This window comes from Leptonychotes weddellii, chromosome 5 (assembly GCF_054177405.1).
Source record: "Leptonychotes weddellii isolate Sample4059 chromosome 5, ASM5417740v2, whole genome shotgun sequence".
Classification (NCBI taxonomy): Eukaryota; Metazoa; Chordata; class Mammalia; order Carnivora; family Phocidae; genus Leptonychotes; species Leptonychotes weddellii.
This window is the reverse complement of record NC_138373.1, coordinates 119,066,007-119,088,901: the sequence shown is the minus strand read 5'-3', so window position 1 is coordinate 119,088,901 and position 22,895 is coordinate 119,066,007. Positions and strand designations below refer to the sequence as shown.

Here is a 22,895-nt window from a genome sequence, read left to right as displayed (position 1 = left end):
CAGAGAGATAGGCAGATAGATACAAAGATAGACACACACACACACACACACACACACGTGTATGTGCATAGAAATAACATGGGAAGGATATACACTGAAATGTTAAGAGTTGTTATTTCTATGTGTAAGATTTTCCTTTTCTTTTTTGCTGTGCACATGTATTTGCTGAATATTCTTCAATGCACACTTAATACTTTTAAAATAAAACAGAACAAATAAGTGGTTTTAAAATGAAAAATAGCATAAAAGAAACTTTAAGAAAACAGAAGCTCCAGGTGAGAAGGTTTTAAAAGAACATAGAGATTTTATGAGAGTTACAATTAAGTACTCCCCAAAGCACTGCAAGAAATTTTGGAGTACAGAACATATGCAAAAGTAATTCCAATCTTCAAAAAAACAAAGTTTCTGAAAAGTATGGCAAGACCCTACACTAAATTATTGAAGGAGCAGATTTGGAGAACTTAGAAACAAAATACTACTAGGATCCTAGCTTAGGCTCACTAAAAATAAGTCATGACAGAAAACTTCATTTCTTTTTCCAGACAGTTATTACAAGAAGTCCTCAGACTTGACCTGTTCAACACATTTTTCTCTCTCTCTCTGATGACAGTGTCTTGATTTTATTTGGGGAAATTACTTTGTCTATTTGATAGACTTCTAAGACTTACCATGTCCAATAGTTAATTCATTTTTTCCCCTAAACCTGCTCTTTTTAGTATCTTTCCCATCCCAGGACAGAGCAAGTGCAATCTTCTGTTACTCCAGCCAACCATCCTGGAATCATCCCTGATGCATCTCTCTTTCTCACACTGTACCTTCAAATCCATCTGCAAATACTTTAGGTTTTACCTCAAAAATACATCAAAGATCCAACCACTTTCTCACCACTGCTGCTACCACTGCCCAGTGGCCCAGTGCTCAGTGCCATACACCATCTTTTCTCATCTGGCTTGTTCCAATAGCCTCTAAGTGAAATCCCTACTTCTATTCTTGACTACCTACACCCTATTATCCTTTTAAAACACAAATTACATCATGTCACTCCTGTTAGAAAACTATCAGATGACTCTTCATTTTACTCAAAGTGAATGCCAAGGTCTTTACCATGGCCTTCAGGGCCCCTAATGAGATGCTTGGGTTTCTTCTCTCCCTCCTGCTCTCTCTCTCTCGTTCATCTGGCTCTAGCCAGGGTGCCTCCTTGCTGGGCGTTAAACCAGCCCTGCACACTCCTGCCACAGGACCCTTGCACTTGTTCTTTCTCTACCTAGGAGTCTCTGCTTCCAGATCCCCACATAGCCAGGATGACCATATGCCATGTTTGTCTGAGAGAGTCCTCATTTGTGCCTGCTATCCAGAATGACAGGCACAATCTTAAAAGTGTCCCTATTTGGATGATAAGTTATATGGTCACCCTATTCATGGCTCACTGCTTCATCTCTTTCAAGTCTGCTCTATCTCAACTTCTCCTTGAGGACTCTCTAACATCTGATTTAAAATTATAGACCCACCACAGCACACTTAACCTCTCCTTGTTTTATGGGGGTTTTCTTAAGATTTTATTTATTTTTTAGAGAGAGAAGGAGAGAGCACGTGTGGAGGGGAGGGGCAGAGGAAGAAGCAGACTCCTCACTGAGCAGGGAGCCATCCCAGGACCCTGGGATCATGACCTGAGACTAAGGCAGACACTCAACCGACTAAGTCAAGCCACCCAGGTGGCCCTGGGGTTTTGTTTTTTTTCCTTTATGGTTCTTTTCACCTCCTGCTTTACCATATTTCTTCCTTATTTATTGTGTTTGCTATCTGCATTCTGCACTAGCTATGTAAGCTCCATGAAGGCAAACATGTTGCCTATTTTTTTTTCAATATTGTGTCTCCAGCATCTAAAACAGTGTCTAGTATATTGCGGTTCTCAATAAATATTTATTAATAAATGAACACACAAATGAGTGCCTAGAAACTTGTTTTCTCACTAGGTATCAAAGTAAAATAAAATACAAATTTATCTTTGGGGACCTTGAAAAATAAATACTCTATAAAACATTTCTTTAAGCCACATTATCCAACATGCCCTATTATCTAAATAAAATTCATTATCCTAGTCTTAAGAGATGCTGGAGTTTTCACTTAAATATTTTCCTGATTCAAATAAATGTAGATAATTATATTGAATAAGTAATGCCACGATTCCTTTATTCCTTTAGTTGAACGTGACAGAAATTTAACCTGAACTTCTGAAGTAAAAAAGTGGGGAAGGCATTGATTAGAAAGATACTGTGGAGTCTCAGAGAAATGAAGGACAAAAACTTAGCACACAGCTTCTGGGATTTATTGAGCCTAGACACAAGAATTCAAACGCAGACAAAATTCTCTCCTCTCTTCTCTGTTCTTGCTGTATTTTGGCCTTACTCTCTCCTATTGCTGACTGACTGGAAATTCTCCCAGCTGCAGTTAAAAAAAAAAAAAACCAGGAAGGACTGACTTCTATTGGTCCCATCTTGAATCACATCCAGTTTGGAAAGAGCAGGAAATGCTACATTGCACCCCTCCCCTATTCCACCCACTAACAGTCACTGTGATCAAAAACTGCAGGTTCCTTTTTTTTGTAAAGATTTTTTTTTTTTTTTTTATTTGAGAGAGAGGATGAGAGGAGAGAGAGAGCACATCAGAGGGGGGAGGGTCAGAGGGAGAAGCAGACTCCCCGCCGAGCAGGGAGCCCGATGCGGGACTCGATCCAGGGACTCCAGGATCATGACCTGAGCTGAAGGCAGTCGCTTAACCAACTGAGCCACCCAGGCGCCCAAAAACTGCAGGTTCCTATCACAAAATGGCAACAACTCTTCTCATGTGAACAGAAAAGAGGGAAAGAGAACTACTTCCTCAGAAGAAACCAAGTCCTTTTACCAAAAGAAATGAGAGGTGAGAAAGCAAAATATAAAAAGTCCACTTCAATATCTTTTTATATTTTTAAAATGCTGTATAATGGGATGCTTGGGTGGCTCAGTTAACAAGTTAACTTAACTCAGTCAGTTAAGCATCTGCTTTCAGCTCAGGTCCCGCATCGCCTGCTTCTCTCTCTGCCTGCCGCTCCCCCTGCTTGTGCGCTCTCTCTCTGACAAATAAATAAATAGTCTTTCTTAAAATAAATTAAAAAATAAATAAAATGCTGCATAACGCTATAACCTATTCCAGAGATTAATAAACACAATATGGTGTTCACTTCTAAATGCATAAGACTTTTCTCTATACACTGAATCTCTGATTCAGCACTTTGATAAGCTCTTTGCAATTTTACCATCTAGTGGCCAATTTATTTTGCTTTAATAAGACACATTACCAAAATACTGTACATCCCATAGTCATTGATAGTCTCTCTTTTTCACTGTGTTAAATAGTGATACATACTTTCAATTTATCTATGGTAAATGTTAGAATATGACAGCTGTATTTGTTTTTCACGATGTAAAGTGAATGATAATATCTCACAAGCTGATTTATTTCCTTCTTCCCTATCCACAATGATCTCACTGTGCTACTTCAGCTTAAAAATATGAATATCGAGGCACCAGCTGCTTTAACATTAGAGAACAGTTCTTTCCCATGAACCAACAATTTTACTTAAAAGAGGAAAGAAACAGAAAATAAAGGAGCATTTTTCAGGGCCACCTAAACCAAACACCAAATCAAAAAAAAAAAACCTAAGTTTTGACAACACTGCAAGATTTCTTTTGTTAAGGTACAAGATATAAAAATTCCCAGGAAAATAACAAAACCAGGCAAACCATGAATTTTCATAATTAGAGTTGTCATTATTATTACATTGTTGACACAAAAATGCTTCATCCACATTACCAATTAAACCTGCCATAAAACTCATGGAAAGCAAATGCTATAAATTGAAACTAAAATGTTGTGGATGATGTGTAAACAAACTATTTTTTTTCATTTTGTTTTGTTTTATGGGTTTTTCATTTTAAAGGAATCTAACAGTTTTTATCTCCTTTTAGAAAAGCACGCATGCAGAGACTGCAGCAGTGACTTATACTGTGACATAATATGTTTTTGACACAAAAAGTACTTGTCACAAATGCAGGATACAAAAACAACTCTCCTAAGTGTTTTAAAGGGAGCCAGGAAAATCTAGCTTTTATCAGTCAATAATACATCTGACATAAATAATGATTGAAAACTGACAGCTACAAGATGTGACTGAGGTGCTTCAAATCCCTGAAAATGAAAAGGTAAGAAATACCAATTTTGCATTTCACCGTAATTTTGCTGTAATGCAATTGAACTACTCATTGCAGCGAGTATTGTAATAATTGTATTAGTAATTGGTGAGTCGTATCATGAGTAACATCTTTAATTGAATACTTGTTCTCATAGGATACCTATAGCTGTGCCTCAAAATTGAGTTCGATTTGGCACCATAGAAAAATAGATTTAATCTTTCATCTTCCACCTGTCTCTTATGAGTAATTTTATTTGTAAAAATACACAGAAAGAAAAGAAAAATCAGGAGGTTAAGCAATGATGTAGAGTTTTAACTGGTCATGGTCCTCAAAAAACAGTGAAGATTAATTGGGAAGATGTCTCTGAAACTTCTGAAACCCTACAAAACTGCAGTACACTTTCATAAAACCAAAGAGAAATGTCAGTTCTAAATGGCTTCAGGAAAATCATGCCATCACAAAATATATTCCTCAAAAGACTCATACGCTGCTTAGGGACTTCAAAACTTCCCATTTGTACACATTGACTGCTTGATTCTGGCATAAACTCTGGGCTTTCACACCCCAGGCTCATTTTTACAGGACAAGATAGAGGTAAGAATCAGTAGAGATGGCCGCTCTGCCCGCTCAGCTCCCCAAAATGCCAAGACTGTCTCAGTTCCATTATCATAAGGCTATCATTTTATACTAAGATTTTATCTTCATTTTAGAAAGAGACTAAATATATCCAACTCTTCCTGGTTCAGGCTATATTGTGGTACCATGAAGCACAAGCTCAAATACCCATGCTTTTTTGTACACTCACGTGAACACCTTTGCTTACAAAGGACGTCGCCCTCCATGACAAAGACTGGCTAGATGCTCTCACCAAGTCCATTTATCCTTCTTTCTGAGTTCACAATTCTATTTTATCTCCAGCCTTTCTTGGAGTTAGGAGCTGCCGTGTGACTAAATTCTAGCCAAAAGGATGTGAAGAAGTAATGAATGCAACTTCCAGATTTGGTCCCTAACAAGCTGTCGTGCCCAACCCACCATTCTTCTTCTGTGTCTGCTGGCTGAACAAAGAGGTCTCCAAGATCATAGAGGAACACAGAGGCAGCATGCTAGGTTAGAAGCTAGTTGATCCCATAAATGAACAAGTGAAACACAGCCCAAATGCCATGTGCATGAGAAATAAATATTACTATGTTAAACAATTGACATTTGGGGACTTATCTCATTTAGTAGCTAAAGTAATCTCAACTAATACACACCCCTACTCCTAAACCTGGTTGGGTGGTAACCAGGGTAGGGAGAGATCATTTAGATTGCTATTCAGAAAACATTCACTCCCCACTTCCTCCTGCTGTGGGAAGGATATACTTGTTGCCATACTGATGTTGCATTCCGGCCAATGGCATGTTAGCAGATGTGATGTGAGTAGAGGCCTTAAATATGCTTGTGTAGTTTGGGACTTGGCTGCAGCACCCTACTGGACCATCTGAGAAGAACATGCCCTGGATAGCTGCAGCCCTTCAGCCCAAGGCCCACAGCCTGAACCCAACCCACAGCCTGGGGCAAAGGCCATTTGACCCACAGTTGGAAGTGGAGTCATCCAGCTGAGCCCTTGGTAGATCAGACAAACCACAGGTGGTTAACCTAAAGATCTGTGGGCAAGAAAAGCATATGCTCGTAAGCCGCTGAGTAGGCAATAGTTGATGATATAGACTGGCAGCCTTAGTGTAGTGTGGTTAAGGGTGTGGACTATTAGGCCAAATTCTTTATGTCAAGGGGCGCCTGGGTGACTCAGTCCGTTAAGCATCTGACTCTTGATTTTGGCTCAGGTCATGATCTCAGGGTCATGAGATTGAGACACACATTGGGTTCCACGATGGGCATGGAGTCTGCTTAAAATTCTACATCCCTCTGGGGCGCTTAGGTGGCTCAGTCAGTTAAGCTGCTGCCTTCAGCCCAGGTCACAATCCCAGGGTCCTGGGACAAAGCCCCACATCGGACTCCTTGCTCAGCGGGAGCCTGCTTCTCCCTCTCCCTCTGTTGCTCCCCCTGCTTGTGTGCTCTCTCTCTCTCCCTCTCCGTCAAATAAATAAATAAAATCTTAAAAAAAAAAAAAAAGATTCTATCTCCCTCTCCCTCTGCCCCACCCCCCACTCGTGTTCTCACTCTCTCTCTCTCTCTCAAAAAAGAAAAATGTTTTCAAATTCTTTATGTCAAACCTATATAATTTATTAGCTATATTTCCTTGTGAAAGTTATTTAAACTATGCCTTGGTTTTCTCATTCATGAAATGGGATAATAGTACCCATCTCATAATAGTACTTAGTAATAGTAATAATACTACCTATTTCTCATTCAGTTAATGTTTATAAAGTGCTACAGTGCCTGGCACATAGTAGCCATTGCCATAGTGTACATGAGACAAACAAAATAAACCTCATTAACCCATAAATGTATCAGCAAAATAACCCTATCAAGAACATGACGATTTCTATATTGGTTGCTGCTACCAGAGGATGCTTGAATTCTCCAGAGAGATTCTTCTCTGTAATCAGGAGTCTGTGTTACATAATGTTAAGAGTTCTGTCTGTTGAGACTTCCTTCTGATGAGTCAAACAGCCTGGATTTAAATTCTTGTTCAACAATTTAAGACCTTGTTCCCAATCCAATTCCCTCATCAGTAACTGGAGACTGTCACAGTATTTAGCTCTGCAGAGTTACCACTATTATAGTAGGGGCTCTATAGAAAACATTGGAACGCAATAAACAATGCATTATAATTGCTTAACAAATGCTAGCTACTTTTAATTTAGGCAAACAATTTTAGGAACTACAAGGTCACTTTTAGCTTGTTAAGAAATGGATTGTAACTTCAAAGTATTTTTTACCACAATTCACCAAAAGGTAACCTCTAATCTACTTGAGGCCAAGTTGATTTTTGTTAAAGAACACCTAAAACCAACAAAAATAAAAGTAGCATTTCTCTCCTGTACTAACACAAATCTCTTCAGCGTTTATCTTCATTTTGTTTGGATATATCAGTCTAATACAAATCATGAAAATCATAAAAATGATTCCTATTATTATGTCTGTGTTCTCTTCTCTTTATTTTTATGTAAATAATGCTGTCTCTACCTTCTATTTACTAACAATATTTCTGGTATTAATCAAAAAGTGCCCTCGGATCATTCAATTCAACAGCAATTTAATTTAAAAGGTAAGAGATGTGGATTATGTGCAACGCTAAGCCACAATGTGTGTTACCTTTTACATGAAAATAACCTTAATTTCCCTGCTTGACTGATGAGAAAAGAAATAAAAAGAATGATTGCTATAAATCAGGAAAAATTCATAACTTGCTGGAGGTCTAGCAGCTGTTGATTTAAGGTTTGCATCTTTGATAACACGATGTTGCTGAAAAGATATCTTCTTGACAAAGTGGTGAACATAAAAATTACATGGCTTTATTCAACATTTAAATATTTTCTCTGTATCACTTACAGAAAAAAAATTTTCTTTTATTCACTTATACCAAAATGTGTTTGAAGCATACTGCATCTCATCAGCAAGCTTTACAATAAAATTCAGTGTTTTCTGCTTCCGTAGGTATACAGTAGACTTGTCATACCACAAATAAAAATAACTTAAATTATCCTCACTTTAGAGAAATGGTCTACTATTATTATATACAAGTAGTTCCTGCCATTGGTAATACAAACACAGAATTGTGCATACGCTCGGGATATTATTCATTTCTTTTATTAGCAGCTAGAAGTAGGTGATTGAAAAATTAGGTGACAAAACAAAACAAGTATTGCATTGACTGGGAAAAAATATCTGCAAAGTGGAATCTTGAAAATGCCTGAAAGCTTTTTTCCCTCCTCCTTTCTTGGCGCTTGCTGTGCCGCCCTCGCGCTCCCCTGCGCCCCCCGTAGCCATGCCTCGCAAAATCGAGGAAATCAAGGACTTTCTGCTCACGGCCAGGCGAAAGGACGCCAAATCCGTCAAGATCAAGAAAAATAAGGATAATGTGAAGTTTAAAGTGCGGTGCAGCAGATACCTTTACACCTTGGTCATCACGGACAAGGAGAAGGCAGAGAAACTGAAGCAGTCCCTGCCCCCAGGTTTGGCAGTGAAGGAGCTGAAGTGAACCTGGCCCACTGATTTGAACTGTATTAAAGTTTTAAAAATTCTTAAAAAAAAAAAAAAGAAAATGCATGAAAGAGAATAACTTGGCCAAGCACTTAGAAACAATAGCAGTGTTTTTATTTATCTAGAGGCTGCTGTGTTATGGTACATGTCCTTGCACTGTTGACTCACAGATGATGCAATTTTATGCTGAGGTTTTGTGTTTCTTATATATCAGTGAAATGCACGGAGATCATCAAGGAAGAACCAAGAATGACACTAAGATTGACCTTGTCTCCTCACTCTTTGACAAAACTCAGTGTGCTTTCGTTCTTGTATGAATTGCACTTATCTTAGAAAGTCAGATTTGCTTCTTATTATTAAATACATTGTTCTTTTACCTAAGACTGTCTCCCAATGTCATTGTAATGCCATTGTAATGCCATAGGTATTCCATCACTCCAGCCATCAGAGTCACTTTATTTGTTGAATATTCAGATAGAATGATTTGATTGCCCCTGCCACATACCTCAGGAAAGCCAACCCTCTTTTGGCCCCCTGAGAACTGGAGCGGAGTTGCCTACAGTTCTTCTGGATTACCTGTCACTCTTCAGTTTTACTCTGAATTCTTACTCTTGCCTATTTCTTGATCCCTATCCATGGTTTCTCTTCCTAGTGGTACCATTTTCTCGCTGTACCCTTTAATCCCCAATTGGACATTATTCCCAGTTCATTGTCCAAAGCACCATTACCCAAGGTTGTGTGTCCAGCAGGGTATTACTGGAGGTTTCAGGAGAACAGAAAGCAGCTTTTGGTTGCATGTTGAACATCACTGCCCATTCATTAATTCATTCATTCAACTAATATTTATTAAGTACCTACTATGTACAGGCAGTGTTCAAGATAATGGAGATGCAGCAGTGAACAAAATATTTTCCTAAAATACTGCTTTTAGAGAGTTTAATAAACAATAAACAGTAAAATGAACAAAATAATAAACTAATAATAACAAACAATAAAATATATGTGAGTATAGAGTCGTGTGATCAGGAAGAATAAAGCAGGGAAGGTAGAGGGACTGTTGAGAAGGGTGCAACTTTATGTAAAGTGGTCGGGGAAAGATTTATTCTACCAGTGTTATTTAGGTAAAGATGCAAAGGAGATAAGGGAGGAAGCCATAGAGAGAAGTTTGGAAAGAGAGCTTAGGTAAAGGGAATAGCAAATGCAAAGGCCCTGAGACAGAAGCTTGCGTGGTATGTTAGAATAATAGCAAAGCGGATACTGGGGCTAAGTTCTGAAATTTTTTACTATCTAGACTCTTCTCATTTCAGAATCCTGTATTAACTATATTTCTTTATTTTCTATATTCTTGAAGCTCTGGTATCTGGGCCCTCACATCCGGGGAGAGATTGCCCCTCCAGGGCCAGCCAATTCTTAGAGATAGTGAATTACTGTCCAGGAGGAACATCTCTCATTAGCCAATTCAGAACCCAAACTCAGAACTGTCTCTGCTGTCTTGCTTTTACACACCAGGAGGCAATATTCCTCTGCCCTAATCATCCTAGGGCCAGGTACTAGACAACTAGAGACCAGCCCCAGAGCCCAGAGTCCACCAAATTATTCATACTAATCCAAAACCTGTTCAGTTGCTTATCCTGCCTCACTCATTCCTTACTTGGAAACCCACAATAAAGACTTTTGTCCATGCTCTCCCCCTGCTTCTTATTGGTCCTGGTGCTTATTCATGTGGCCTTGCTCAGCATGGCATCCTGTCTCTTCTTGGGAACTGTAACAAACTATCCTTTTAATGGCAATCATCTCCTGATCTGTTGGCCTTACCATACATGAATAAAACGAAATCCCAGGTACATTTTAAGATAAGGGCCTACCAGGTAGCCAGTGACAGCTCACAAACTCTTTTTATTCCTCAGTAGAAGAACAGAGGTTCTTTCTTTCCAATAATGGCTCCTACTTAGGCCAGGTCGTGAGGTCTACCTTGACATAACTAACAAACACATTAATTAGCTTACCTACACAAAATAAAGGTCTTCTATGACACTAAAATTCAACTCCACTTCTGATTACATGATCATAAATCCCTGCCATCACTCCATAGCCTCATTCCAATTTCCATACCATTTAACTCTTTAATATAAGGGGTGCATCCCAAGTCAGATGTAATCTACCACCTTAATTTTGAGCAGTGTGTTCACTAAGGAAGTGACCAAATCTAAGCTAAACATATCCTTTTTTTTTTTTAAGATTTTATTTATTTATTTGAGAGAGAGAGTGAGTGAGAGGGAGAGAGAATCTGAAGAGACTCTGTACTGAGCACAGAGCCCAACATGGGGCTCAAACTCACAACCGCAAGATCATGACCTGAGCCAAAACCAAGAATCGGACGCTCAGTGGACTGAGCCAACCAGGTGCCCCTAAGCTAAACATATCCTACACACAAGGTGTTGTGGCCCAAGAAAACTTACAGGTTTTTCAGAAGTAACGATCATCAGACCTTAACAAGTTGGTTTCCCTAGAGACTCTATGTTCGGCACTGTCTGGACTTTAAGAAAACCACCCATCTGGTTTGATAACACAAAAGTGTCTAAGGCAGGAATGGCATCATGGGCCACCCTTAGCTCTAGTTGGGAACATGGGTTGGTTTCCCAGACTGTTGTAAACAACAGAACTCTCTTCATACTTGATGTTCCTCCAAAAGGGAGGCTTTCTTTTTTGGGGGGGAGAGGCAGAGGGAGAGGGAGAGAGAATCTTAAGCAGGCTTCACACCAAGTGCAGAGCCCAACTTGGGGCTCAATCTCACGACCCTGAGATCATGACATGAGCCCAAACCAAGAGTTGGACGCTAAACTGATGGAGCCACCCAAGGACCCCAGGAAGGCTTTCCTTGGGCAAGTAAATTTTGTAAATACTGAATAATATATTCCACCTCTACGACCCTGGAAGTTGACTATTCACATTAGACTGTTGCAACTGTCTGATTTGAGTGGGGGGAAAAAAGTAAAAAATGTTAAAAAGCCATTAAAAACTTGATCTCACAGATTGTGGGCATCTTAATGACTTAGTGAAACATGAAATATTTTGTTTTATTTTACTTTGTGTTTTCACGTTTTTCTTCTTAATTTTCATGTTTGTTCTGGGTTGTCAAATAGACATATACATAATATTTTCACGGACTTTTATTTTTTTTTCTCAAAGACAGTTAAAACTTTTAATCTTCTAAAATGCTGCCTTGTATGTGAATTAATTCTTCGGGAACAACAGAATTCTAACTTCTAAGTGTTGATAAATGTCCAAATTCCAAAAATGACAATATCATTTCTGTTACTCATTTTCTTTTCACAATTTATGTTAATTCTTAGTCCTAAAATAACCCCAGTGTGTTATTTTTCAATTACATTTCTATAGAGAGATGAAAACAGAATCATGATTCATAGTAACAGTATGTTTGCCTTAAAAAGAATTTTGTGCTACTGGAGAGGAAAGTCTACATATCTGTTTAACACATTACCATATTTTCTGGTTTATAAGCTTTGGCAGTTTATAAAGCACAGCCAACTTTTATAAGCATACGTTGGGGGTTGGGGGGAATTGGGGGGAATTTTATAGCAAGGAGAGTAGAAGGAAAATGCAACTCCCTGCCCTGACAAGGTCAGTGGATCTTTCTGCTAGGGTGTTCTGAGAGCTTTTGCAATCAGACACTCTAGGGAAAAGCTTAGGGCTCTGAGTGGGGAGCTCTGGAATTTGTTTGAATGTCAGTATACTACAGTGTCATAGGATTTCACCATCTAGTGGAATTTACTGAAAATTATAGCCAGTTACCCTGAATGACACACATTTGGGGTGTGTTGTTAAACAATATACTTCTATATACAGCTTTTATGTGACAGTGTGAATTTCCATATTCTGAATTGGATATGATGTGATTGATAAATTGCAAAACATATTTTGCAAACAGAGATTATCTGTTATAGCAGGATCATGTCTGGGTGCCAACGCATTCATATAAGGAAAAAAAATGAAGCAACTGTTACAACGGCTGCTTTCTTTATCATAATAGGGGTAATAAGGATGATATGAATATATGGAAGCACTGTGCTAATGGTAGGGTTAATGATAATGAGCATACAAAGACTATTATTAATGACTAAAACCTAGATGGGCTCTAAGGCAATATTTATTAAACCTTCTAGGGAAAATAGGATTTTATTTTTGCAGTTTTCAGACTCTTTAGGACCTGAGGCCCTTTTTCGCACCGACACAACAGTTTTTGCGAAACAACTTTTGATAACTAAGGTTTTCTAGGAACAAAACTATCAGGTGGTGGTAGACTAGAAGATCCTCTTGCTAGCATGGCTACACACAGAATCTCTGTCATTTCTTATATTGTGAAAATACCCATTTTTTCCAGATGCCACAAAATGAACATTGAGTTCTAGTATCTGAAAAGTCCATTCCATTCTATAACACATTTTAGCATCTCACCTCTCTGCTCTCTTCATGGTTCTCACTGTCTTTAGGGACCAATTGTTTCTCCAGTGCCCATTCTGGAGCTTTTCATTTCCCTCTTTCTCAACTCATAGATGGAGCTGCTAAATCTGATCTCTCTTTTTTTATTTATGAGTTTATTTTAGGCAATGTGTCATTGTAACTAGTTAAGCTAATTTTAATTACAATTTTAAGTAAGCTTTCAAAAGGCATAAAACAAATGATTTAGTGAAGTCCAGATATATTATATCTACTGAGTTCCCTTCATCCACTTTGTAATTTGATCAAAGGGATGAAATTGAATATGTCTGCTATAATGGGTTCTGTATAAGCCCATGCTGTTTGTCTCCCAGGCTTCCACTACTCTCTTCATACATATATAATTCTTTCTTAATATCCACTCTGTTATTCTACTAAGAATTTAAGATAGTAATAGCCAGAAGGCTTCCTTCTTTCTCTTTCTTTCTTTCTGAAGTATTTTTAACTTGCTTATTGTTCCTATTGTTTTTGAAATGCTTTGGTTGCCCCGATCCCAAGAAATATTTCCCAATGGAAACATAAACACAGTGGGTAATTTTCCTGGCAAGTAAGGGTGCTTTATTTAAACCAACTGTGCTTAATTGCTGTGTTCCATGTGTTCATTTTTAGCCTATTGAGTTCAAATAGCTTATTGATGTTACCATTAATCTTAGGCACCAAGCTCATCCTTTCAGCTAATTATTCCCTGATAGAATCACAAGAAAAATCTGTAGTTTCTGAATCATGTGCCAATTCAATCAGAGGTTATGTTTGTCATCCATTTTAGAGTACTTGTAAATAGTTTATACCAACTCCACAACATATTCAATTATGTCAGCCTCAGCATATTTAAATGATAATTCTATTTGTCACTTGGGTACATTCTTTACAACAGTAAGTCAAACAATTACTAGTTGGTCCCTGGAAATTCACAAATCAGCAATGAGGTTTATAGTCTATTTATTTTACATGATAAGTTAAAGATTGTAACTTGAATTTCTACTAATTAGAAGTAGTTTCTATTTTATTAATACAATGTTTATTAACATAACTGTCAGTTCAAATACACAGCAGTTAAAAATCAGTTGGACCTATTTTAAAGAGTTTCCACAAAATAAAAAGACTGTTTCTACAATTTTGTATGTACAGGAGTTTAAAGAAAATAAAGTTCTGTTATTCCTCCTCTGAACAGCGAGGAATAATACTAATCCCTTTAGAAACTCTCTGCAGTGAAAAAGGGTAAGGTGTGTGTGCTAATATAACCAAAGTGCAAGAAAATGTCACCTTTGCTTATTATGTCAAATCAAGTCTACCTCTGGACCCACAATTGCTATGGTCAGCAATGTCAGTCATTTTAAATGGCTCCCTTCCCTCCCTTAGGAGGATTGCAGAATCCCGAGCTCCCCTGAGCTTACAGAATCCCAAGGAAATAGAGGAGGAGAGATTTTGGTCACAGTTGAGATGTTCATCATGCTCATCCACGTGCAAAGGTGGACCACTCTACAGCTAGTATCCATGTCATCACTGCCCACTTCAGCTGTGGTCCCCCATATGACCATCCTTAGTGCACAGCCCTCCCTGACACCCATACAGATGTCATTTATGAGTTATGGCACCTCCTAGGCTCTGCTTTCTGGTGAGACCTGGTGTCCACCACCCAAAAGGGCAGTCAGCCTTTGGCCTCTTCTCTGAGGAATTTTCCTGCCTTCTGAAAGGCTAAGCTTTCATTTCTCTGCCCCTCCCCAAACAAAACAATACAAAACAGCAGAATACAGAACACAATACAGAATACAACACAGAGCAACAACAACAGCAACAACAACAACCCAGTCTTTCTTTCTCTGATCCCTTTTTTTGTGGCACATCATGAAGTACTGGACAATCAGACAGCCAATCTCCAAACCCGAAGACCACAAAAGAAACCATTCATGTTCCTGATCTCTCTAGGGAGACAATAACTTACCTCCCAGCTACCGAGGAGGAATGGCATGCTTCTTATAAACCGAAGAAGCAATACAGTTGTGTTTTCAAATATCACCACATTAAGTGCTTAATCACTTACCTTTCATACAAGGAAAGCAACACAACATTTTTTTCAAACCAGGAAGAAAATCTTCTGAATGAATTTCAATGCCTATATTTGAAGCTAATTTATACTTCATCCCATCACCCATTTCTGTTTTCCAGCTTTCTTCTATCTCTTCGCTGGCTCTTCCCTAATTCCCAAGACAGTTGGAGACAAATTAACACTATGCAGAAAGCAGTTGGCATCAGGCTTTTAATAAACAAAATGTTATTATACATAATAATAATAAATATTATTTAAGCAATTCACTTGGTTAGAAGGTATGATGCTATGAGGCTAAAGTTGCACATTCATTCCTACCTGAGCCAATTAACTTCATAGAGAGAAAACTCTTTCTACAACAAGACTGCATCCCTAACAACAGCCAGCAGAGTAATCCAGCATGATAACTACAAAAGATTTCAGAGAACATTTCCTGACAGTTGGTCAATTGCATCATTTTAGTATATGACAGACAGCATACTATTATATTATTATTCACTAGGAAGAGGTGTATTTCTCTGCAGAACATCTTGCAGAATCAGGACTTACCAATGCTTCAAGAATAGGAAAGTTGACTTAAGCTCAGTGCAAATTATTAATTTCAGAGTAAACCTAAAATTACTTATACTCAATGTTAATAAATAAACTAGTTAGAATAAACATTTAATTTAAATGATGAAATGCTGAGTTGCTAATAAGGATTTTAAAAAGAAGAGGGAGGAAGATGATTAAAATGTAACCATGATATGCAGTTGCATTAGTGGAGAGATATGACTAATAATCACACCATTGAGATTCTTTATAACCCACTTTAATATTTTAAGGTGGCTTATAGGATACATATGCTGCAAAATACTCATTAGTATGAAGCTGTATGTCAGCAGTTAATTTTGTTGTTACTGAAGTATAGTTTATTGATTGCTATCTTTGAGCAGCTCATAATGGCAATTCAGGGGAACCATCAGTGTGATGAAAACCTACAGAGAACACCGCTCTTTCCTTAGAACACAGATCTTATTACTACATCTGAACAGTAATCTCTGCACAACCCTCCACTGGGGAACCATGTGACCCTGATGCTTCAATACCAAGTTCCAAGCAAAAATAATATTTTGCATTACCAAAGTCCAATTGGTGATGTGAGCAAATTGGTATGGAATATGAGATGATACTGAGATATTGAAAGATCAATCTGAGCAGCTGTCCTTCCCATGGTACCATGCCCCTTATCCCTGGGCTCTACATCCTATGGTGCTTTCTTGGGTAGATATCACCTACAAAGACCCCAGGTTTTTTAATCCCTTTCTCTCCTCATAGGTCCTGGGCCACCACAGGAACCCTAATTTGCAACCACAGTTATGAACAGTATATAGTTTTATATATTGATGCAAGCGTTTGGTGCAAGGAAGAGGAGATTAGGGCATGTGTTCAGTCTGCAAACTTAAAACTGGAAGTTTTGAGTTATTTTGTCCCAACAGGGAAAAAAATATAAAAAAAAATAAATAAACACATGAAATGACAAAAGCAAAAGGGGAAAGAAAGCAGAAAATAAAATAGAAATCAAGAATGAAGCTAGTATATACAAGGTATTCTATGCCATTCTGCCAACTCGCTGGATACAAGACAGAAAGCTAAGCTTTCATTTGCCTGACACAAAGAAACATGGTTAGATACATGACTCAAGGTGAATAGTACTCAGGAGAAGCTGGAGTATCCCAATATTGGATCAGAAATAAATATATCCCGTTAATTTGCACAGAAGACCCTTTGTGATATAAATAACATCCCCAATACAACATTTGTAGAAAATGCAGTGTTGAGTTTCAGGGTAGACCAGTGACATCATGTTAAAGCTTAATGTGGCAAAAAAAAAAAAAAAAAAAAAACAGTTCATAAATGGGATGCACCAATGAGATGGTCTGGTTTAATGTTGTAAAAGAAATGTTTTTAAACCTTGTTCCACAAGGGAGGAACCATCCCTTAGGGAGCATTTTGGAAATTTGAGAGGTTTTGGTTTTGGTTTTGTAATTACTGTGTTTGTGGGGCACTACAGGCATTTGATGGGAAAGAGGCAGGGGTGCCAGACATGCTTAATGCCCAGGCGAATCCCACCCAATGAAGATTTGCTTTACACCTTCATATCTTTCATATGTCTTGCCAGACATTAAACTACTGAATATATGCTTGCCCATGTGGTGGTATTTCAAGTCCGGAAGTATATTTTCTGTGTTATTTGATCATTTGCTAATGCTTAATTTTCTCCATTTTGACAGTTTGTAATTTGCCATGGCATCGTTATCCCTGCCTTGGCTAAGGTTCTTTCCTTTTTTCCTTACCATTTACGTATAAGCCAGGTTATTATTACTTATCATTCCATTAGTTTTAATTAGGGTCCACCTGCTCTCTGCCCTTTAATTTTCTTTCCTATATACAGATTGACTTCTGGCTCCTTTATCTTAAATCCAAGTATTCACCATAAGTAACTGTAAGCATCGGACTACTTCATTATGTTTTCCAGTACAATCATGCCTGAGCACTTACATGTTAATATATATTATCTATTATTTTATTATAAATTACATCCTTTTTCTTTTTCCTTTATTTTATAGTGTTAAATTCTTCTTCTTCTTCTTAAATTATGTTCTTTAAAGGTTAAAATATTTTCTTTTATGATATTTTATTATCTCTGAATTTTATTTCATGATTTAAAAAAAAGAGAGTATACAAAGTATTTATTACCAAAGGGGCTTTGAGTACGATAGAGATGAAAGCCACTTGTAAGGGAAGTGCCTGCAAAGAAAATAAACTACCATCTCAATTCTTGTTTGGATATCCACTGATGTAGCATATGAGGTTGCCTAGGTGGACACGGGGAAGGAATTAGAGTAAAATTAAAGTAAAATAGTGTGAAATTGGGGAGAGGGGTTAGTGGGCTAGTCTGCACACTTCCATTTAAGAATCATTCAGCTTGGGGTGGGAGGGAACACCACAGAAGATAACCAATGGGATATCCGACAGACAAAGGAGCCCAAGCCAAGCAATGGAAGGAAGGTTATAGGGTGCACCATTGGGATCCAAAGCTGATGGGAAGAAGTCTTGCAGGAGCCCATCTCCCCTGTCAGGGATGATGCAGTGGAGACTATCCCATGGGGCCCTTGAAGAACAAACACATACATCCTATAGGGAAGCCAGGATTTGGGTGCCTGTTATACAGAAGTCATCAACTATGAAAGGATCATAGCAGTACTATTGAGTAGTGCTATTTAATATCTTCTCTCATTTTTCTTGCCAGACCTCAACACCCTAAGGATACACAGTGGCCCCAAAAAAGAGGGGAAAGCAAAGGATAGGTTTCCCCCATTCCCTAGCAAGCCTCCCTCCCTGGTCAAGGGTGAGTTGGAAGATAGGTAGTGCTTTGAGCTAGATGTGAGATAGAACCTTTAAACTGAACTTTGTAAACCTGCAAAGGACTAGAAAACAATGGAACTTGTCCAATCCTAGGTAAGGGATGAAAAAGGCCATTCAACTGAGGATGTTTGAACTCAATTATTGGAGAAAAAGTAAGATATTTTATATCTATATTACACTGAGTTCATATGACTGAATATGCAGACTAAAAAGACAGACAGATATTAAACTAATACATCTATAATTTGAGGCTAAAAATGATTCATCCTTTGAGAAAAAAAAGTTGAACAATTTTTTATCTAGTCCAACTAGACAGACTATAACCTAGATTAATACAGACAAGGATCAGAGCCCAACATTTCAAGCTGTCCCTGAACAGTTTTCGGAAAAGATGCTCCTCTCTGCCTGCTTTAACTTCTTTGAGCATTTAAGTCAACTTTGAATAAGCTTTACCAGCTAGAGTATCCCAGTTTCCACAAAATTCAGAGTTGTTAAACTTGGGTTGCAAAACCAGGAAAAATAAACCTCCAGATGTCCTCTGAATGCTGAGTTTCCATGACATCATCACCAAATTCAGGAGACTATATTGTATAATCTGGCCTCTTTTGTGATTTTACAGCTAAACTCAGATCCTCCCACGTGGATTAATTATATTTGAAATTGTTAATGCCACAAAAGAAGATTATAAGAATATTTCAAGAGTACCTGGGTGGCTCAGTCAGTTAAGCATCTGACTCTTGATTTCGGCTCAGGTCATGGTCTCAAGGTGGTGAGTTTGAAGCCCGTGTCAGGCTCCATGCTCGGTGGGGAGTCTGCTTGAGATTCTTTCTCCCTCTCCCTCTGCCCCTCCCCTCTGTGATCATGTTCTCTGTCTCTGTCTCTCTCTCTCCCTCTAAAATAAATAAATAAATAAATCTTAAAAAAAGAAAAAGAATATTTCAATTTGATGAGATCCTACATTGCTTCTACCAATTTGTTTCTCAGGTCACTACACTGACTTGGTGAGGAGTCTGAGGCAGTACAGAAAACCCTGTCATCCAAGACCCGTCAAAGGTGAGTTGCCCTTCACTGTGTGGACAGAACTTGTTGTAGGTTATCAGCAGCCTCTTGAAGGAAAGAAGCTTTCCAGTTGGCACCTGAGGCAGAATCTGTTTTTATTGGTCAGAAAGCAACAATTTCTCTTCTGTGGCTGTCCCTCCCACCAAAAACTCAAGTATCCTTGCTACTTCTATGTCAGCTTTTTAGCAGGAAGATGACATGACCAAAGCAAACTTCAAGAAGAATAACCTGATGACAACTCTCAGGGTGGAAAAGAGGAGAATCTGGAGGCTGCAGAGACCTTTAAGAGGCTTGCTAAAAGATGCCATCCAAGTCATGCAAAACTTCCACTCTGAAGCCTCTGGCCACATTTTGCACTCTCCCCACCACACACCCTTTTCTTAGCTACCCTAAACTGATCTGCAGACATGTGGTGCCCTTTGAAACGCCCATGCCTTTTTACGTGCCATTTATTATCTATGCCTGGAAGGCCCACTCCATACTTCTCTTTTTCTTTGCGAATCTCAACCTATTCTAGGGTTGGTTAGTTATTTCTTCATCTCTGCAAATGGCGCTTTTCCCATACCCTGTTGAGGGTAGATAACCATGTTATATTTTAATTAAATGTTTAAAGTCATTCTTGCCCACAAGTTATTTATGAGTAAGGTCTATGCACTCTTTATCTTTATTTCCCCAGCATCAAACACAACGTCTCAACAGGTTGCCAGTGAAAAAATGCACAAAATCAACACCAAGATGAACAAAAGGACCATGGACTATCAGTAAAGACCTGAGACTGAATGCCATGAATTTGTAGTGCACAAAAACAGTTTTGTGATTTCCTCTAGCAATGCTCAGTGTCCCAGTAGCAGAAGGTCATAAATATCTTTTGATTTTGTTTATACAGGTGCTATTCCCTCCTGCTAGCAATAGGCCTATCATGTGGACCTCAGTGCTGGGCATGTGACCCAAGCTGGGTTGATCAGAGTACCTTGCTCACAGTCACAGTAATTGGTTCAAGGGTGGGCAAGGCACATAACCCAAGCTGAGCCAATTGGGATCCTTCTCTGAAAATGACTTTCACTGTAGCTGATTAGAATGATTCTTACCCCTTGATGGCCAGGTTAAAAAATGTGAGTCATTACAATGTGAGCTTCATGAGAATATGGGCATTTAATGTCTTTTTTATAGCTGGACAGTAATGGGTACAAAATAAATATTCAAAAAATGTACGTTGGATGAATGACTCCAGAGCACCCAACAGCTGTATTTTCAGACATAGTTGGAGTTTGGGCTACTGGCAAGTAAAAGTCCTAATAGAGAAATCAGATTAGGAGCTTTATTACATTAGTATGGTCTTTACCAAAACGTGCCCTCTCCCTTCCCCCAAAGAACCTCCATTTATTATTATTATCTATTATTATCATCACATTTGAATAAGAAGAAACTAGGAAAGAGTAATCTTGGAACAAAAGATCATTATATTTAATTCATTTGACTTTATGAAGAATTAACTTCATTATCACTGATTCTCTTATTTCTCTGCCATCTGGGAAACTTAGGTCAGACTTGAACCAATTCATGGAACTAGGGCACTAGGGAGTGTGTAGGTTGAATAGGGGGGTCTCAAAAAGATATGTCCAAGTCCTAGCCCCTAGTACCTGTGACTGTGACCTTATTTGGGAAAAAGTCTTTGCAGATATAATTACATTATGGGTTTCAGGATGAGGTCATCCTAGACCCTAAATCCAATGATGAGAGTCCTTATAAGAAAAATGCAGAGGGGTATTTGAGGACCCACAGACACAAATGGAAAGGCCATGTGAAATCAGAGCCAGAGATCAGAGTTATGCAGCTGTAAACCAAGAAACACCAAGGATCGCCAGCAGCCACCAGAAGCTAGGAGAGAAGCTTGGAATTTGTTCTCTCTGAGAGCCTCCAGAAGGAACAAATCCTGCTGCCACCTCGATTTCAGACTTCTGGCTTCCAGAACTGTGAGAGAATAAATCTCTGTCATCTTGAACCACCCAGTTAGTGGTAATTTGTTACAGCAGCCCTAGGAAGCTAATACAGGGAGCTGTTCGATTAGAGATTGACAAACAAGGCATTATGAGAATGTAATAAAAAGGAGTAATCTGTAATCTGAGACAGGCCATTATGTTTAGTATTTTATGCTAGAAGAAGAGTATCAAAGTGATAGCACTCCCAACTTTGCATTTCCTTTGGCTAGAACTGATAACTATCTATAGCCATAAAAGCCAAATTTCAATCAAACTTGTTTGACCAAATTTATTACACCTAATCCAGAAACCACAGTGTAAAATTTTCCATTATTTGCTTTTAAAATCTCATTGACATAAAATCATGATCACGTAGAAAGTAACTTCACATTTTTTTTTCCTGTACCTATATTGCTTATAGCTCACCTTGGAATCTTTATTTGAATAGATATGTAATATCATTTCATTACTTATCTATGAAGGAAATTAAAAATCAGGGTTACTGATGTAAGTAGCCTACTTTTTTGCCATTGCTAAATCATGAACTGAGCTACATCACGACTCATAATCATATACACATTCTTTGTTGTAGACAAAGGAAATTAAAATTTAAAATGGATTTTAAATTTTATTCTAATAATATGCAGAAACAAATGAGGAATGAGTATATCCGATTCTGGACCTCTGCAAGATTAAGTCCAATAGTTTGTTCTAACATTTTCCCATCAAACATAGTAAAAAAAAGTTGAGTTGCTGTTGTTCTGCAATCTGACATTTAGGCTTATGTTTTTAAAATTTTTATGTTTCTCATGTTTCTGATTCATTATATTGTGCAACGAAAGCATCTCTGTTTCACTTAGCATTCTGTTGAATCTGCAGAGATCTTGGTACTTTAAATGTATATGCACTGTTCTTCCAGCATAAAAATCAGCCATTAAGTTGGAATGATGGAATAGCGATTTCTGGTTTTCATAGGGATTAACAAGGCTTACTTCCTCCTACAGAGATCATCTAACTGACATGTTGTATGTACATTGATGACCACATAAGAGATTGACAGATGCAAGTAACTCATGTCCTGTCAGACATCCACTGGATTTTTCCAAATGCAGTAAATGATCTTTGGCTTTTCAAGTAGCTATTGAAGAATGCTACCATCCATTAATTACTAAAGGCACTAGGGAAAGTCCTTAACCAAGATGTGGATGAATAGTTATTTAGGAAACCAAAAGCTAGAAAGAGAGCTATTTAGTATTAATGAGATTATAGAGTAATTTGATTCATTATGGCTACTAGCTGAAATTGAACGGAACAATCTAAGTTCATTACCAGGCCTGATTTCCTGAGCAGGGAAATAGTAGAAATACTGTGTATATGACTACCTTCCCTACACCTTCATTTGAACTTTTTTTTTTTAACTGTTTCTTATCAGTAAAAATTATCCTCTTCCTATTTTTCTTTACTTAAGGTAGCAGTGCACACCAAAAGAAATCATTTATGGTATGTGTA

At 38.1% G+C, this 22,895-nt stretch overlaps 1 protein-coding gene and 1 long non-coding RNA gene across 2 annotated transcripts in view; both read left to right on the top strand.

Annotated features, from left to right (window-relative positions):
• Nucleotides 1-2,794: 2,794 nt before the first annotated feature.
• The window catches only part of LOC145721442 (uncharacterized), a 29,485-nt gene continuing 9,384 nt past the window's right edge, over nt 2,795-22,895 (top strand). The window contains exons 1-4 of the long non-coding RNA XR_014145118.1: nt 2,795-2,916; nt 4,005-4,238; nt 18,968-19,117; nt 19,333-19,401. This is a non-coding gene — a long non-coding RNA (uncharacterized LOC145721442). The remainder of the gene's footprint in view (nt 2,917-4,004; nt 4,239-18,967; nt 19,118-19,332; nt 19,402-22,895) is intronic.
• LOC102735331 (large ribosomal subunit protein eL38) lies at nt 8,081-8,437 on the top strand. The gene has a single exon (XM_081822084.1). It carries the CDS (start codon nt 8,161-8,163, stop codon nt 8,371-8,373), a length of 213 nt encoding a protein of 70 aa, XP_081678210.1. The 5' UTR covers nt 8,081-8,160; the 3' UTR covers nt 8,374-8,437.

Excerpts from the sequence above, each read along its gene's own strand:
- LOC102735331 (XM_081822084.1), top strand. The coding sequence starts at position 8,161 with ATGCCTCGCAAAATCGAGGAAATCAAGGACTTTCTGCTCACGGCCAGG.